Consider the following 17250-nt stretch of genomic DNA (forward strand, 5'->3'; position numbering starts at 1 on the left):
CCAATATCTGCATTCAATATCTGCATTCAATATCTGCATTCAATATCTGCATTCAATATCTGCATTCAATATCTGCATTCAATATCTGCATTCAATATCTGCATTCAACATCTGCATTCAATATCTGCATTCAATATCTGCATTCAATATCTGCATTCAATATCTGCATTCAATATCTGCATTCAATATCTGCATTCAACATCTGCATTCAATATCTGCATTCAATATCTGCATTCAATATCTGCATTCAATATCTGCATTCAATATCTGCATTCAATATCTGCATTCAACATCTGCATCCAATATCTGCATTCAATATCTGCATTCAATATCTGCATTCAATATCTGCATTCAATATCTGCATTCAATATCTGCATTCAATATCTGCATTCAATATCTGCATTCAATATCTGCATTCAATATCTGCATTCAATATCTGCATTCAATATCTGCATTCAACATCTGCATTCAATATCTGCATTCAATATCTGCATTCAATATCTGCATTCAATATCTGCATTCAATATCTGCATTCAACATCTGCATTCAACATCTGCATTCAATATCTGCATTCAATATCTGCATTCAATATCTGCATTCAACGTCCTCGCTAGGCTCGGTGTCATCCGATGGCGAGCGCACCCCATTAGCAACGCCACTGACTTCATTCTCTGTTATTGAAATGTATAGAATTCGAGGCTTAGTGCAATATAAAGTTCTTTTTCTGTCACTGTTAAAATATACTATGTTTATGTATGTTAGTTTGTAGTACATGTTTTGAATGTTCTACGGATGTTCCAGATCATTTACTTCCTAGTCCAAACCTCCCGCAGGACGACGGGGAATGGTACGGGCAGGGTATGAACCCGGGACCATTGAGACTACCAAACGACTGTCCAGTGCGCATAACAACGCACGACCAGATAGGCCTGTATAATTTAAATCGGTCGCTATTGTTTTGTCACGTATTGAATGTTTCAACTCATTGCTACATAATGATAAAGTCCTTTAGAACCGTTTATCATCCAAAAATACTGTGATAATTGGCTCGCGCAGGTAAATACCGCTTATCTTCGGCCTTGAAGACAAGCCTTATTATCATTGTTATTATTATTACGTAAAACTTCAAAGCATCTAGATACGAAAGATTACTGCAGAAAAGGAGTATTTTACTTGTTTAAAGTTATCTCCTCTTTTCTGTAGATTAACTTAACATTTTTTGGGTCATAGTTTTTTCACAGAGGTTCTCAACCTGTGGTTCGCGACCCCCTGTCGGGGGTGGGGTCAGTTAACAATTTGTCAGGGGTCGCTTAAGACAATCGAAAATATGGATTTTACTTACCCCAATGTTAATGCCCATTGGTTGAGCCATTCCTCTGTGATTGGTGGCTAACATTGACTTGGGGCTCAGTCCGAACTATGTACAAAGAAATGACCAAGCCAAATAAACTGGACAATAACAATTTCCGCAAAGAGCAATTTACAATTTTCCAACTAAGAGCAGTACACATTAACATTATAATCTTAACAGGATAAATCCCACACACCAACCTTTCTGTACACATTGCGCCCCCCCCCCCCTCTTTCCGATGTTGAATGCAGATATTGAATGCAGATATTGAATGCAGATATTGAATGCAGATACTGAATGCAGATATTGAATGCAGATATTGGATGCAGATATTGAATGCAGATATTGGATGCAGATATTGAATGCAGATATTGAATGCATATATTGAATGCAGATATTGAATGCAGATGTTGAATGCAGACGTTGAATGCATATATTGAATGCAGATATTGAATGCAGATATTGGATGCAGACGTTGAATGCAGATATTGAATGCAGATATTGAATGCAGATTAGTTATTTAGCGACGCACCAAAGAAGACGCATATTGAACGGGACTAGTGACGTTTGGGATATGTTGGGTTAGAGACCGGAAAATCAGTTAGCGATATAATCCTCCAGGGTAACGACGTGTTTAGTGACAGAGACTTTTACTGTGGCCTTTTCTTAGAATAAATATATGATAAGTGTTCATCAGCGTTGACTATATCTCTTCACTAGTTAAAACCGATGTGTTTGTTTTGTCTGGATTGTTGATCAACTACACGGAATACACCCGAACAATAATACCCAAACGCTTGCAGAGTAATTGGTTGAAAATCAACAGTCATCCATAGTTGACCTCAAGACAGCCTGAACAAGCAACATCACAATATATAACCCCATCTGTCTCTAAAGACAATGAAAGAGCCCAGATGAGTCACTGGGTTTAGTTTCGTCTTGAGATGGGGCAGGATCTGGAGTGACTGATCAAGCCAATTGACTAGCGGCAGAGTTTGCCACAGTTCGTACATGTATATGCATCTGTCCCTCCGACCTACATATTTTACCACATCCAGAGCAAGCGTAACCATTGTTCGCAGGTGGTCGATTTAGATTTTCTTTTCGCCTTCCGCGTTTGTCCTCGGCAGCGGATTTTCTTTTGGTCTCAAATGTGTATCCCGCGGCCTTCGTGAGTGACCTCCAGCTGTCTCGTTCTGAGGCCGCATGCAACCAGGTGCTCTCTTCTATGTCAGCCAAGAAACGTTGATGCCTGAGTTGGTTATGAAATTGTTCACACTACTGTCACGTGGATTTGGTCTACTGCATAAGTTATAAATGGTAATTAGGCCGTGAAGCTTGACGACTTACACAGAGACGTTGACATCTCGTATTTTATCGCGTGATTTTGCTTCGTCTTCTATCTGTTTGTTCGAATCTTTCCTGAGCGAGAAGGGGGCTGACTGCGCGCGAACCCATAACTAAGTGTTGCTTACAGAGTCATTAAAAGATAATCGTTTATAATTACAAAGCTTATATCAAATCTGTCTGTCTGTCTGTTTGGTACAAATTTTGCACACGTTGTTTCTGTCACTTTTCTTTCTCGGCTCAATTTAAAACTTCGCACAATTATTTATTGTATCTAACCAAACACAAATCAATATAAAAAAGTAATTAATTAATGGTAATCCATTAATTTTGTTTGATATATATATTCCAGTATTGAGATAGAACTGTAAATGTGCAGTTCGTTCCCTTTTATAAACATTTTTTAAATAGTATTTTTGACATCTCGCATGTTTTTATGAACACGTAATGTGTGTAACGGCTCGTTTTATTGTATTGATGTTTTAGTAGTCGTTTCTGAATAGCTTGTAAATAATTGTGATACATGCATTTCATTGTCTTATATATATATATATACTGATACCTGGAGGTTGATTCTATTTGGTTTCTGTCTCCCTCATCCTGGGGTAGGCGGCCAAATATCACATTATTGTGCACGGGTCCACAAGTACTTAGCTACACCATAGCTAAGAGTCATACTAAAATGTGTTTCTCTTATTTTTTCATGACTTTAGCAAAGGCGCCATAATTTGATGGGAATAACTGGGCGATCAGCACAGAAGGATCTCCTTTATGTGATTCTTGTTATATGTATCTTGGAGGTATGTTCTTCGCCGAAACTACAATTTGTTTTTTGACTTTGTTGGCTACCTACCTACCTACGAAAATGTGTTGGCTACCTACCTACTTACGAAAATGTGTTGGCTACCTACCTACCTGCGAAAATGTGTTGTCTACCTACCTACCTGCGAAAATGTGTTGTCTACCTACCTACCTGCGAAAATGTGTTGTCTACCTACCTACCTGCGAAAATGTGTTGTCTACCTACCTACCTGCGAAAATGTGTTGTCTACCTACCTACCTGCGAAAATGTGTTGTCTACCTACCTACCTACAAAAATGTATTGGCTATTTACCAACGAAATATGTTGGATACCTACCAACCTACAAAAATGTGTTGGCTACCTACCTACCTACGAACATGTGTTGGCTACCAATCTACGAAATGTGTTGGCTACCTCCCAACCTACGAAAATGTGTTGGATACCTAATACCTACCTGCCTACAAAAGTTTGTTCAATAACCCAAGTAGATGTCATATTGGCGCTCATTAAAGATGTCGTTTTGGGTCAATGTTTTTTTGTTAGCTACCCCGTGTAGGGGGAAAAAACACTATTAGTTTTGTGTAGTGTCTGTCTGTCCGTCTTTCACGGTAAACTTTCACCAAAACTAAAAAAAAGGCCCTTGAAAATCTGATTTACGTAGTTGCAAGAAAATGTAATGAACTAGAAGTCAAATAAAGAACTAGAAGTCAAATAAAGAACTAGAAGTCAAATAATGAACTAGAAGTCAAATAAAGAACTAGAAGTCAAATAATGAACTAGAAGTCAAATAATGAACTAGAAGTCAAATAAAGAACTAGAAGTCAAATAAAGAACTAGAAGTCAAATAAAGAACTAGAAGTCAAATAATGAACTAGAAGTCAAATAATGAACTAGAAGTCAAATAAAGAACTAGAAGTCAAATAAAGAACTAGAAGTCAAATAAAGAACTAGAAGTCAAATAAAGAACTAGAAGTCAAATAATGAACTTGAAGTCAAATAAAGAACTACAAGTCAAATAAAGAACTAGAAGTCAAATAAAGAACTAGAAGTCAAATAAAGAACTAGAAGTCAAATAATGAACTTGAAGTCAAATAAAGAACTAGAAGTCAAATAAAGAACTAGAAGTCAAATAAAGAACTAGAAGTCAAATAATGAACTAGAAGTCAAATAATAAACTAGAAGTCAAATAATGAACTAGAAGTCAAATAAAGAACTAGAAGTCAAATAAAGAACTAGAAGTCAAATAAAGAACTAGAAGTCAAATAAAGAACTAGAAGTCAAATAATGAACCAGAAGTCAAATAATGAACTAGAAGTCAAATAATATCGTCATCGATCATAGGTGGTCAAATAACATTCTCTTGCTTGACCAGCACAACAGAACGATATAAAATGTAAACACAAGTTGGTGTTCAGTTTTTAAATGTTTAATGTAGATCTTTTTTACTACTGTAATAAATACCAACACCAAATCAAGAAGATTAAAAAAAAAGATTTTATCTGAGCTAAGTGGCGCCCTTATTGGGATCACTATATAAAATATACTACATTTCATTTAGCCCATGGGTTAACTTCATTTACATTGTATGTGAGCTTTGTATTGCTTGTATCAGCCTTAAGTTTTGGCATTTGAAATCCAAGAAATTGTCATTCTTATTATTATTATGTTAGAATTATTATTATTATTATTACTGGCCTTATGCAAATATGAATTAATTACAAAATTGGAAGAAAGGGGGAGGCCTTGCTACCCCAGTCGTTTGCATCCATTGTACGGCACTGCAAATACAATATTTTCGTTAGATACGTATATATTAAAATAATCACTAGAACCATGACATTTTTCCAGTCAGATATATATTTAAAGATTAAGGCTGACGCAGGATATATGCTCACATATTATCTATAATAAAAAAAAAAGTGTATAAGCCTTTATTCATGCAACATAATATAGATTGCATATGATTGCCTAAATGATTGTTTCCACTTTTATCAATATTTTATATAATTATCAAATCCAATATAAGTATCCACACATAAACCTTTTGTTAAGCGATTACTAGATTAAATACGTTTTATCAGAGATAATTTCAACCGTTCAAATAATATTCTCTTTCTGAAGCTTTCATATCGATGGGGACATTTCATTTGTCTTCAAAACTTCTATCTAATATTACATTGTTGCTGATAGGAACTAAAAAATAGATAAACAAAGCCCCTGCTGCTATAGATGCATATTTCACTGATATCACCATCGAGCCATTGCTCATCTCTCGGAATACATAAAGAACCCAGAACGTTAAACCAGTCAACCAGAATAAACCTAAAAATAGGGAATATTCAAATAAAAGTAACCCGAAAAACGTCCAAACTGTCCCAGCTATGAAGGCGACATTTCCTCTATCAGAAACTGCGGCATGGACACATAACGTAGGAGTATCACAGCATGGTAAAGTAACTCTAGTCTGTTCCCTTGCTAAAAGTTCCCTTCTTCCAGGAAGTGCATCTTGAAAGTCGCGCAGAGTGTAGGGACGTCTTATGCCTTCAACGTGCCTCAGCACCTCAGTATATTGTTCGAGCTGTTTCTGTTGCTCTTGACTTTTGTTATCCATCAGAACGATTCTGTAGTTGACTTCTTCAAAGAGATTGTGTATGTCTCCAGTCTGTTCCCTGCACCAGTCCTCAAAGCAGTCAGCCTCAAATAGATCCCCGTACGTCATCGCAATGATCCCGTGTGAACGAAACACGCTCTCTCCAAACATCAGCTTTGTGATTTCCACGGCGTCCTTTTCCTGCTTGGTGAACCGGACTCCGTACTTGAGTACCAGAATAATAGCAGACATACCTTCGCGGTTAGCTTGAAGTGTGTCCTGGACGAGGCTAATAACAGTTTGGATAGATTCCGTACGATCCTCTTGAATATCCCCCACACCGACACATGGAATGGTTTCTATTTCACTTGAAACCATACGCAAAGACCTGGCCGTAGATGTTTTACCATTGCCTGCTCTGCCTACCAACAAAATTTTTCTCATATTTATGTATGAATATGAACTATTTCAGTGATTATCTGTAAAATAGAAACATAGAATCATTTATTGTTTTCAACGCTAACAATAAATATCACTATATCAATAATTCTGATATTGGAAGTGGTAGATTAATATTCAAATTGTTTCAAACTTAGTTTAAGTCTACTCTTATGAGAATGTTATAGTGTTGTGACACGGTTACTATGTGTGGTCAGCCATGACACACGGATAAGTGTTGGGTACCTGGGAGTTAGGGGACTTGCGGGAAGTCTAGTGTGTGGTGTAAACAAGAAGGAAGTCATCTAGTGGAGTTGTTTTGCATATAATATTAGCCTTGTATAAATGTTATATTAAATACTTTACAATTAAAGGCACCTTACAATTAAAGGAACTTGTTTCTTCACATATAGGAATAAAGTTATTTAGTATATACTACACTATAAATGTGCATACAATCTTTTCATAATTTCTTATTGAGGATCGAAAGATTTTTATTTCATTAAGAAGGTTTCAGTGGGTTCTTCACCTGAACAAGTATCTCTGGCAACACACAGGCATTTAGGTCATCTTGCGTTATTATGAAAATATCAAATTGTACTAAGTCACACAATCCCATTATACATTAACAATATTATGGACGTCTCTTAGGTCATATTCCACAAGAAATTGTTTTAGTTGGAAGATTCAGATGTTGTGATGTTAACCGTAGGCCACAGAAACATATGACCTTTACATCATCTGCCCTTTAGGACTGAAATGGGGAACTTTACTACTTTTTACTTACTACATTCAAGAAAACTATATAAGAACTGTCGGTGCGTAGATTATGGCATTCTAGCACCAATGTTTATTAAGTGCACAATTTTTGAACGCACTTTCTTTTTGTTGCCTTGCTTGTAAGCTGATGGAGTGTTTTTGTTATTATGCTGGTGTAACGTCGTGTGTTTGAGATTCTTCTGAGTTCCCCTGTTTAGGAGAGTTAGTAATGGGATTATCAAGATTTACATTGGAGTTTATTATCGGCTGTGGGCCAGTGTTGAACGTGTGGCGTTGTGTGATAGCAAGGTGCAGAATTATTGTTTAATTACTATAACCACAATATTCGAATATTTTAGACTCAATGTCATTACTCCATCAGTTGTCATTATTACTTATATTCATGTCATTAAACAGCTAGATTATTAACGGTGAGTCAATTATTTATTGTAAGCACGAAGGTGCCTATTGAAAGTCAGGGGCCCGGGCAAACGAGCTAAGGCTTTAACACAACCCTGACAAGAACTATCTGTTCAAAACTTGTTTCGATTCGTTCGTCAATTATCACATTGACAATGTTCCCTTTAACACTGATTTGTTGTATTTTGCAACGCAAATAAAAGTAGAGTGTGAAAGTGGATTTACGCGTTTAGCGACTTATTCGTATGATCGAATAAAAATCTTGATCTTGACCTACATTATGATTTGTTTGTTAATTAAATTGTTATTATTAAACGTTATTTCTTCTACACACAATCTTGAATCAAGCTGAGAATGTTCACATTTAGGCTACTATTTTTTTAATGACAAAATAGGAATCAATTTTAAAAAATAAAATAAACAATACGTAATTAACTATTGGTAATTAATTACTTTGTTTGGTATCGATCAAGGGAAAAAGATTTTTACTTGACTGATGAGGTGGTATAAGTAAAATAAGCCCCTTTAATAGTTTTTAGGTGGCCGGATGAAGCTAACAATAGATAATGATAAATTCTTCTGTTTTCATAAGCGATTCGCTGGAACAGTGCTTAGTGAGTTGGCTTGAGGACGCTTGAGTCCTCGAGTTCGAATTCAGGTCTTTCAACTTCTTTTTAATTTCAAAAATGCATTGAAAGAGCATATATGTATTATTGTTAGTAGGCCCTATAGATCGAATGCAAATTTTGTTATATGACTGATCCAAACTATAGATAAACTAAGATTACTATCAGATTTAAAAAAAAAAAGTATTTTTTTTAAAGAATTTTTAAATTTTTTTTTAGCTTAGTAGTGTTTACTGAGCGGCTAAAGGCAGTACGGAAACCTTCTCACACATACCCCATCGCTACCAACTAGTCCTCAAACGCGCTAAGACCCTAATGTACTGAGCATGCTATAAGCATAAAAGTTGCGGTATACAAAAGCAATTTAAAAAATATATTCATTAAAAAATGTGTTCTCACAAAAGGATTTGTATTACTTGATTTTAATTAGCTAATATTACATTAGGCTTACAAAAGATGAACATAAAAATTTGTTACAACTATTATAATATGTACTAATTCTTTTATATTGTCAATAAGCTTGGAGAGAAGTGTTCTTTCTCCCATGACAGCTACCACATTTGTTGGAGCTTGATTTTGTGATAGTCTTTCATCTATAGTGAAATTAACATGTTCCACTTTTTGAATGTTTGATTTTAACTGTAGCCACTGTTTCGTTTTTCTGTCTATATCACGAGTTTTATTATCAAACAGGACACATCGATAGTCCGCTTCTTCAAACACAGTTTTTATGTCACCAATCTGGTCTCTGCACCAGGTCATGAAACATTCGTCCAGATCGGTAGCTTCTGTCATGTCTTGGCGAAACAAATCCCCGTAACTAAACACTATCACCACCTTAGCTTTGAATACATTCTCCCCAAACGTCGACCTCACCACTGAGACCGCGTCTTTCTCTTGCTGCGTGAACCGTATTCCATACTTCATGATAAAAAGGATGGCGTGTATCTGGCGTAGCTGATCTCGCAAGTTGAAATAGTGTTGTCTTCTTTCTAGCAGTGTGATGTCTTGACCTGCGTCTCCGATCCCCTTGCTGTCAATGACACGATACTCGTTGTCTTCGTGGATACTCTGCTCCACGCTAGTCAATCCGTTGCCAGATCGTCCAATTATGATTAAATCTTTCAAGTTGTCGTTGTCTGTAAAAGTTAAAACAATTAATAATACATTGATACATTTTACATATAAGATAACATAAGATAATTTTTATTGGTCCAATCAATTGGAAATTCAGTTACAATTGACCACCTCAGCGTAACTACTGTAAAAATAACAATATAGATGCAAATACTAACAATATTCACACACAAAGCATATGCACATTCACAATCAATACTTTATGAATTAGACTTCTATGTACTTCTCGATGACGACAGATGACCTTGTGACACTCTGACCAAAAGTAGGATGAAGGAGTTTTTAAATATTTCTGTTTTAGTTCTAAAGGAGAGGACCCCTCTGAGTCTACCCAGCTCTAATAGGTACCTGCCATTAGTTGGGGAAAGTAAAAGTGGTTGGTCGTTGTGCTGGCCGTATGACATCCTTGTTAACCGTGGGGGAAAAAAGAGAGACCTTTACATCATCTGCCATATACATCGCAAGGTCTGAAAGGGGTACTTTTTAGAAAATGAAGTACTTATAGGGACTAGAGTCTATCAAAAGTATCAATATTTTCGTTTAATAAGTAAAATCATCTAACAAAATAGTCTTACTTAAAAAGGCAAATGGCAATTTACATATTCCATATGCTAGAACAAAGTCATATAAGTGTAAAAAAAATACTCAGAAAAGACACAGAGATAAAGGTGAATTTCTTTTTTCATATGCTAGTAAGAGATCATATAAGTGCTATTGATTTCCTATTGCTATTTGCCATGGATTCTATGCCTGACTCAGCCATGAAAAGCAATGTCATATTTGAGTTGCAAGTCTGTAATTAACAAACACGAGTTTGGTTTTCATATAAATTTGCGTAGAACATTCTCTTTGCTTTTTTAAATTGACATTTTGTAATTGAAAAGATAAAGATACAATGAGTTTTAAAATGAAATATTTTTTGTATTCTTTCCTTAACAAGGTGGTGATATTGCTCAAATCAAGCATACTGAACAGATTAGAGCTTGGCTATCAGCTTGTAGTTTACTTTATCAACAAGCCCTCTTCCCCTTGTTAGCAACTATTCAAATATTAATTAAAAGTATTCAAGTAAGCCTTCAAATGACTGATATTGAGGCCTATGTATATAAAAGTAGGCCTAAAGGCCTATTTATATATTAAGTGCCGTCCTAAAGGCATTCATGACAGCAACTGAGTAGGCCTAACTGGCCAGCTGTAAGCCATTAACAATTATGAATAAATAAAAGCTGTACGTAGATACATATATATATATATACACTTCTACTTACCATCTTTCTGAATCAAGACACCTTCCATTGTATCCGCCATTTAGTATGTTGTATTAGGTTGTCAAACGAGAGGTCAGATTTCGTATACATTTACCACAGATAAAAGGCCTACAACTCATGTTTTTTAATGAAGATTTCGTCTAGTTTTAGATCTGTTTAGGCTGTACACTCAAAGTAATTGATTTATTGTAGGATTACTTTTCAATAAATACGTATAAGATTAAGAATATCATTTTTTAAATAAAATAAACGATTTTTTTTTAAATGGAAAAGTATGTGTGCACATTAGACCCTGATCATCTCAAAACATCACATGATTCATAGTTGTTTGTTTTCCTCGGGAAATACTTGACGTAAATGCAGATCTACACAACAGGCTATGCCTGTATTATTTATAGACTGTGGAAATCTCCCATTATTTACTAGTGACAGTTTTACCAAACAAAAAAACAAAAGAAAAGTTAACTGAATATTTTTTATTAGCATTTTTATTTTAGTAATTAACACACCCCGAGTTTATCAATATACGTCGCTTGCACGGTGGCTGAGTGATAAAGGCTGGGCTTCCAAACCAATGGGTTCCGGATTGAATCCTGGTGAAGACACAGATTTTTTTTTTAATTTCGTGATCTTTAGGGCGCCCCTCAGTCCACCCAGCTCTAAGAGTACACGACAGGTGGGGAAAGTAAAGGCGTTTGGTCGTTGAGCTGGCCACATGACACCTTCGTTAACCGTGGGCCATGAAACCTTCGTTAAACGTGGGCCATGACACCTTCGTTAACCGTGGGCCATGACACCTTCGTTAAACGTGGGCCATGACACCTTCGTTAACCGTGGGCCATGACACCTTCGTTAAACGTGGGCCATGACACCTTCGTTAAACGTGGGCCATGACACCTTCGTTAACCGTGGGCCATGACACCTTCGTTAAACGTGGGCCATGACACCTTCGTTAACCGTGGGCCATGACACCTTCGTTAACCGTGGGCCATGACACCTTCGTTAACCGTGGGCCATGACACCTTCGTTAACCGTGGGCCATGACACCTTCGTTAACCGTGGGCCATGACACCTTCGTTAACCGTGGGCCATGACACCTTCGTTAACCGTGGGCCATGACACCTTCGTTAACCGTGGGCCATGACACCTTCGTTAACCGTGGGCCATGACACCTTCGTTAACCGTGGGCCATGACACCTTCGTTAACCGTGGGCCATGACACCTTCGTTAACCGTGGGCCATGACACCTTCGTTAACCGTGGGCCATGACACCTTCGTTAACCGTGGGCCATGACACCTTCGTTAACCGTGGGCCATGACACCTTCGTTAACCGTGGGCCATGACACCTTCGTTAACCGTGGGCCATGACACCTTCGTTAACCGTGGGCCATGACACCTTCGTTAACCGTGGGCCATGACACCTTCGTTAAACGTGGACCACAGAAACAGATGGCCTTAACACATCATCTGCACTATAAATCGTAAGGTCTAAAATTGGTACTTTATTTCTTACTTTTTTTTTACTGCTGTGGTTTGGACTGATTCACAATGATCCTGAGTTCGAAACCTGGCGTCCTGCGAGACGTTTAAACTAGGACGTAAGAATCTTCATTAAGGAACGTCCAAAACTTATAAGCCCAGTGATTTCCTGCTCAGAATTTCACATTAGACTAAAGTAGTGATGCCCAGACCCGGCCCGCGACATAGTTTCATTCGGCCCACCGAAACTTCAGTACAAAATGTAAAAAATCCCACTATCCTAAAAAAAGAAAAAGTCTCTTTACCTACGTTAGGGCCCTATCTTCTTATCTTATAAAATACAGACTTTACTTCATAAAAGACGATGATTACGTCCTACGCTTCATGCATCTAATCATGCATGTTAACCAATGACTTCAATTCTGCCAAGTCATTTGTTTTCCTGGCTGGCTCAGGCAACCTTTCAATGCTCTAATAGCATTTTTTTTACTAATTTGTCCTAGCATATGGAACGAGAAATGTCCCTGTGTAACTGTGTCTAAGTATTTTATTAGATTTTCTAGTATGCTTTATTTAAATGTCATAATTGTGGTAGGCTATTATCTAACAAAACCTGTGCCATAACACTGCCATTGCTGCCTTTATTTAGTATGAGTAGCGTTGGGGAAATGTCTGAATTAAAAGGCATCAGGCACAACACAGCGCTTGTATTATACCGATAAATATTTTCAGAGACTGTGCATCTGTTGAGGCCCAACAAGGTACAAAAAATGTTTAGACTTAGAGAAGGCCTGCCAGTCAACCAGCCAGTGCTCAGTACACAAACATGGAAAGGCGAAAGGCTTATTGATAGAGTGAACAACACAAAAACAAAGGGGCTCAACCCTTTGCTACTGTTCGTCTGTCCAACGTTTTCAATGTCTCCGCTACGCCTCTCCTGTACATAGTGCTTTCAAGAAAATGGGGAACAACTTTGTAATGTATGTATTATTTGAGAATTTGAATAAAACAACCAGTTACTTCTATTTCCTAACTAGCTTGATTTAATTAATTTGCATAATAATGGAAAAAAAATGGCACACTGTATCAAGACATTACCATCTTAAAGTCACGTGTTAAGTCATATTGACGTATTGCACTATTATTTTTTTTATTAGAAATTTTCATTAGAAAAAAAAATGCGTTTTCATATAATAAGGCTTGTCTTCGATTCCGAAGATTAATAAGGAATGCAGTCTTTCCCGTGGCTACGCAGCCCCAGCTGTGACCTACATATTTTGCCACATCCAGGGCAAGCATAACCATTGTCCGTCGGTGGTCAATTAAGATTTTTTCTTTTCGCCGTCTGCGTCTGTCCCCGGCAGCGGATTTTCTTTTGGTCTCAAATGAGTAGGCTATCCTGCAACCTTTGTGAGTGACCTCCAGCTGTCTCTTTGTTTTCATAGAATGTTATAAATAATTGATTTTTTAAAGATATTTTCTTAGTCCTGAAAGAATTGATGAGTTTTTTTGTTACATAGAAAGTCTGAAATGCTGAAACAATTTCATTATAAATGATGTTTATTTCCCATATATTTTAAAGCAATGCCAAGTACAAACATGGTCTAATAATAAGCAACAATGTTAGCGTCTAAGATGAGGAACATATAACACATGAAGGGCATTTCTAGATTTCTAGAATATACATTATTATAAAAAAGGGAAAATTTCTTAAGGTATCACGATTACATTGGCTTGTGGATGTCAAAGTAATGCACATTTTCTGACGGAGAAAATACTAAAGCTTCGATACAATAGTTCTCTTACAAAGGTGTGACAATGTTCAATACTTCTTTTGTTTTGGGGATAGGAAAGCTAAAAGTTCAAAGGTTATAAAACACGAGGCTTAATTTAACTTCATTTTATTTTGGGTGTTTGTAATTCAACTATGACTTGACTGACATCTCACATTACTAAGAGTTCCCTAACAAAGCCCAAAATGTTATGTTGCTTCTAACTTGTTCATCGACTTCGTTGTCGTCGTTTTAATTACGTAAAGGATGCAAACTACAACAGAGATGCCTGCTACGTACTTATTGGGTCGCCCTATCACCATCAACCCTTTTCTCACCTGCAAGTGGACGAAGAGTATCCCCAATAACAACAGCGCAATCCAGACTAGCCCTAATATAGCAGAGTATGAAATGATAAATAACATTAAACATATCCACATCGTGAGAAAGCTAACGACAATGTTTCCATTGATAACAGTGTGATCTTTTGGTTCTGGGCTGTTTCGAGCGTTTTCTCGTGCGTTTTCTCGTGCAATAAGTACTCTTTGTCCCTCTTCTGCGTTCCGAAAGTCTTCTGTTGTGTATTTCTTCCCGATGAGCTGGACACATCGCTGTATATTTCTGGCTTGTGTTATCTGCTTTTCTCGGCTTTTGTTATCCATCAAAACAATTCTGTGGCCGACTTCCTCGAACAATCGTTGTATGTCTCCAGTCTGCTCCCTGCACCAGCTTTCAAACGTTGTGCCGTCCTCGTCGCTGTCTGTCTCAAAGAGGTCACCGTAGGTCATGATGATCGTCACGTGACTCCGAAACACGTGATCGCCAAACATGAGTTTCACCATTTCCACGGCGTCCTTCTCTTGCTTGGTGAACCTGACGCCATACTTTAGAACCAGAACGAGGGCGTCGAAGCCTTCGGCTGTGTTCTGGATAGTTGCCTGGACGCGGTTTATCACCGCTAGGATGTTTTCTTGGCGGTCTTCTTTGCAGTCGCCCACACCTTGAGTCGCGATAGCTTCAATGTCATTATATTCATCTGAGATGCTTTTTAGAGACTTCACAACAGACCTTTTACCATTTCCTTCTCTCCCTACCAGCAAAATTCGTTTCTTGTTTGAGTAATAATCTGTAAAATATTTACATTGCACTATAAAACTTTGGAAGTTTGCACATTTATTTTTAAAATAGGAGCAATATGTAAATATTTGTTTATATAACTAGATACACTTCGTTAATGAATTCTATAGGATGAGAAAATAACATATTGTTATGACTCCGCCATGCGCACCGGCCCGCACCGCCATTAAGCTAGAAGGTGCGCACTGTGATAAACTAGACTGGGAAGGATGTCAACATTAGGAAGAGAGGAGAACGATTTCCGCCCAAGTTGAGAGCCGAGGTGAAACGACTGTGCCTAAGATAGATGTTGTTTGTGTACCTGTGATGTCTTGTAAATAAACATCGATGTGCCTCGTTGAGTTGCCTCACTTAAGTTATTACAATATTTTACACAGAATGAATTAATAGTAAAGTTCCCCCTTTCAGAAATTGCGATCTATACAGGGCATCGGTTTCTTAGGTTACGGTTAACGAGCAGGGTATCATGTGGCAGCACAACGACAAACCGCATTTACTTTCCCCAACTTAAGTGAGGTGTACTCAGAGGTGCACTAAAATATCCTAAATTAAAAATCCCAGTGTTCACCAAGATTTGACCCTCGGTTCAGAGGAGGCCAAGGGATTAACTACAAAGCCACCTCGACCACAATAATGAATTAATAGGACATTAAAATCTCCCTTTTTTAAAATCAAATATTAAATAAATTAAATCAGAGCAATAATTTTAACTTAATTGTCAAAAAAAAAAAGTGAAAAAAAAATATGTTCAATAAATATTTAGTTGTTTTGTAAAAAATGTTTGTAAAATGTTTTACATATTTCACATACTCCTTCAGACTTGAAGATAATCAACTTCCTAGTCCGAATCTCCGGCATGACGACAGGGGATGGCAGCAGGCAGGGTATGAACCCGGTAAAATCGAGAATATCGAAGAACAGTCCAGCGAGCATACCGCACGACCAGGCAGCCATCCAGCCGGTCTTGGCTCCTTCCAGTCCCCTCCCCAATTTTCTTCGGCCCCTATTTCAAACATTTTTTTGGTTGGTCGTTGTGCTGGCCAAGTGACACCCCCGAAACAGACGTGCCTTTACATTATCTGCCCTATAGATCGCAAGGTCTGAATGGGAACCTTTACTTTTTCTTTCATATTATTCTAGGACGCCCTGAGTCAACTCGACTCTATTAAGGAGTACCTGATATTCACAGGGAAAAGTCATGTAATTCTGCTAGTATAATAATAACTAAATAGTCAAGTCTCTGTTTTACATGTTTCAGATGCTCTTTCAGAGTTGAAGATAAACTAAACCTAGCTACCACCGGACCAGGGTTTGAACCCGAGATCAGTCCGAACGACAGTCCAGCTCGCAAACCACACGACCAAATCTGAAGTATTAACCTGTAGCTAGGATTTCGCTTAAGTAAATGTACTAGAAGGTAAATCAATTAAAAAGTACTTTGGAATTAGAATTAAAAACCAACATTATGTAAATAAAAACTTCATTAACATACTTAACATGTTAATTAATGCTACACATATATAACAATTCCTTACCTGTTTTAGGCATTGTAAAAAAAATAATTTTCCAAGTCCGAAGCAAATTTTAAACGGATTGGGCTTTCAATGTAACCAAATTTTGATCATAAAACATTTTTCCCAGAAATAGTTTTCGGGAAATCCCCAACATATGTTACACCTTTTTTCTTTTCTTATTCAACTTAAATAAGAATAGAAATATACAAATAAGAATAAGCTTACATTTGGTGGCTACAGATTTCATGTGTGTGTAAATTGGTTCATATGCGAGATATTTAGTAACTTTTCATAAGGGTCAAAATTTCCGAGGAAAACAATTCAATTGCAACAAATTTCCTCTAAAATTCCTCGACCTAGATATCTGACCTACATTAGACAAGATAATACACTTGTGTGCGGAAGATAGCACAACGAATCTTTAGGCCTACCATAGTGTGTCAAACTCTAGTGATATGTGCAATGAATAAAAGCACAGAAATATGCACTTAATTCGTTCTGGCGTCTTAAAAGCTTATATCAAGAGATCTCAACTGTTCTACGAATTCGCATGCAATTTCTTTTACTTCGTAGGCGCTCGTTAAGAACCGCAGATTCGCAGCCTGACCA

At 37.2% G+C, this 17250-nt stretch overlaps 2 protein-coding genes across 4 annotated transcripts; both read right to left on the bottom strand.

The window, feature by feature from the left end:
• Positions 1 to 4910: 4910 nt before the first annotated feature.
• Positions 4911 to 17067, bottom strand: LOC129923327 (uncharacterized). Of its 3 annotated transcripts, none has more exons than XM_056013689.1 (2): positions 16867 to 17067; positions 4911 to 6569 (listed from the first exon to the last, which is right to left on the bottom strand). In XM_056013689.1, the coding sequence occupies exon 2, from the start codon at positions 6532 to 6534 to the stop codon at positions 5644 to 5646; it is 891 nt and encodes a 296-aa protein (XP_055869664.1). In that variant the 5' UTR covers positions 6535 to 6569; positions 16867 to 17067; the 3' UTR covers positions 4911 to 5643. The 3 variants fall into 3 exon arrangements, with proteins under 3 accessions (XP_055869664.1, XP_055869662.1, XP_055869663.1); XM_056013687.1 differs by lacking the exon at positions 4911 to 6569 and adding an exon at positions 13761 to 15116 and having other exon boundaries at positions 16867 to 16903; XM_056013688.1 differs by lacking the exons at positions 4911 to 6569; positions 16867 to 17067 and adding exons at positions 13761 to 15116; positions 16663 to 16823.
• Positions 8740 to 11084, bottom strand: LOC106080285 (uncharacterized). Its single transcript, XM_013241628.2, has 2 exons — positions 10739 to 11084; positions 8740 to 9472 (listed from the first exon to the last, which is right to left on the bottom strand). The coding sequence occupies exons 1-2, from the start codon at positions 10776 to 10778 to the stop codon at positions 8781 to 8783; spliced, it is 732 nt and encodes a 243-aa protein (XP_013097082.2). The 5' UTR covers positions 10779 to 11084; the 3' UTR covers positions 8740 to 8780.
• Positions 17068 to 17250: the final 183 nt, after the last annotated feature.

Source organism: Biomphalaria glabrata, chromosome 16 (genome assembly GCF_947242115.1).
Source record: "Biomphalaria glabrata chromosome 16, xgBioGlab47.1, whole genome shotgun sequence".
In the NCBI taxonomy this organism is placed as follows: Eukaryota; Metazoa; Mollusca; class Gastropoda; family Planorbidae; genus Biomphalaria; species Biomphalaria glabrata.

What these genes read in the sequence shown, in the direction of transcription:
- LOC106080285 (XM_013241628.2), bottom strand. Translation starts at nt 10,778, where the DNA reads ATGGCGGATACAATGGAAGGTGTCTTGATTCAGAAAGATG. An exon ending in TGTCTTGATTCAGAAAGATG is followed by an intron (nt 9,473 to 10,738) that starts GTAAGTAGAAGT and finishes TAACTTTTACAG; the next exon opens with ACAACGACAACTTGAAAGAT.
- LOC129923327 (XM_056013687.1), bottom strand. Translation starts at nt 16,888, where the DNA reads ATGAAATCTGTAGCCACCAAAT. An exon ending in GAAATCTGTAGCCACCAAAT is followed by an intron (nt 15,117 to 16,866) that starts GTAAGCTTATTC and finishes AATATTTTACAG; the next exon opens with ATTATTACTCAAACAAGAAA.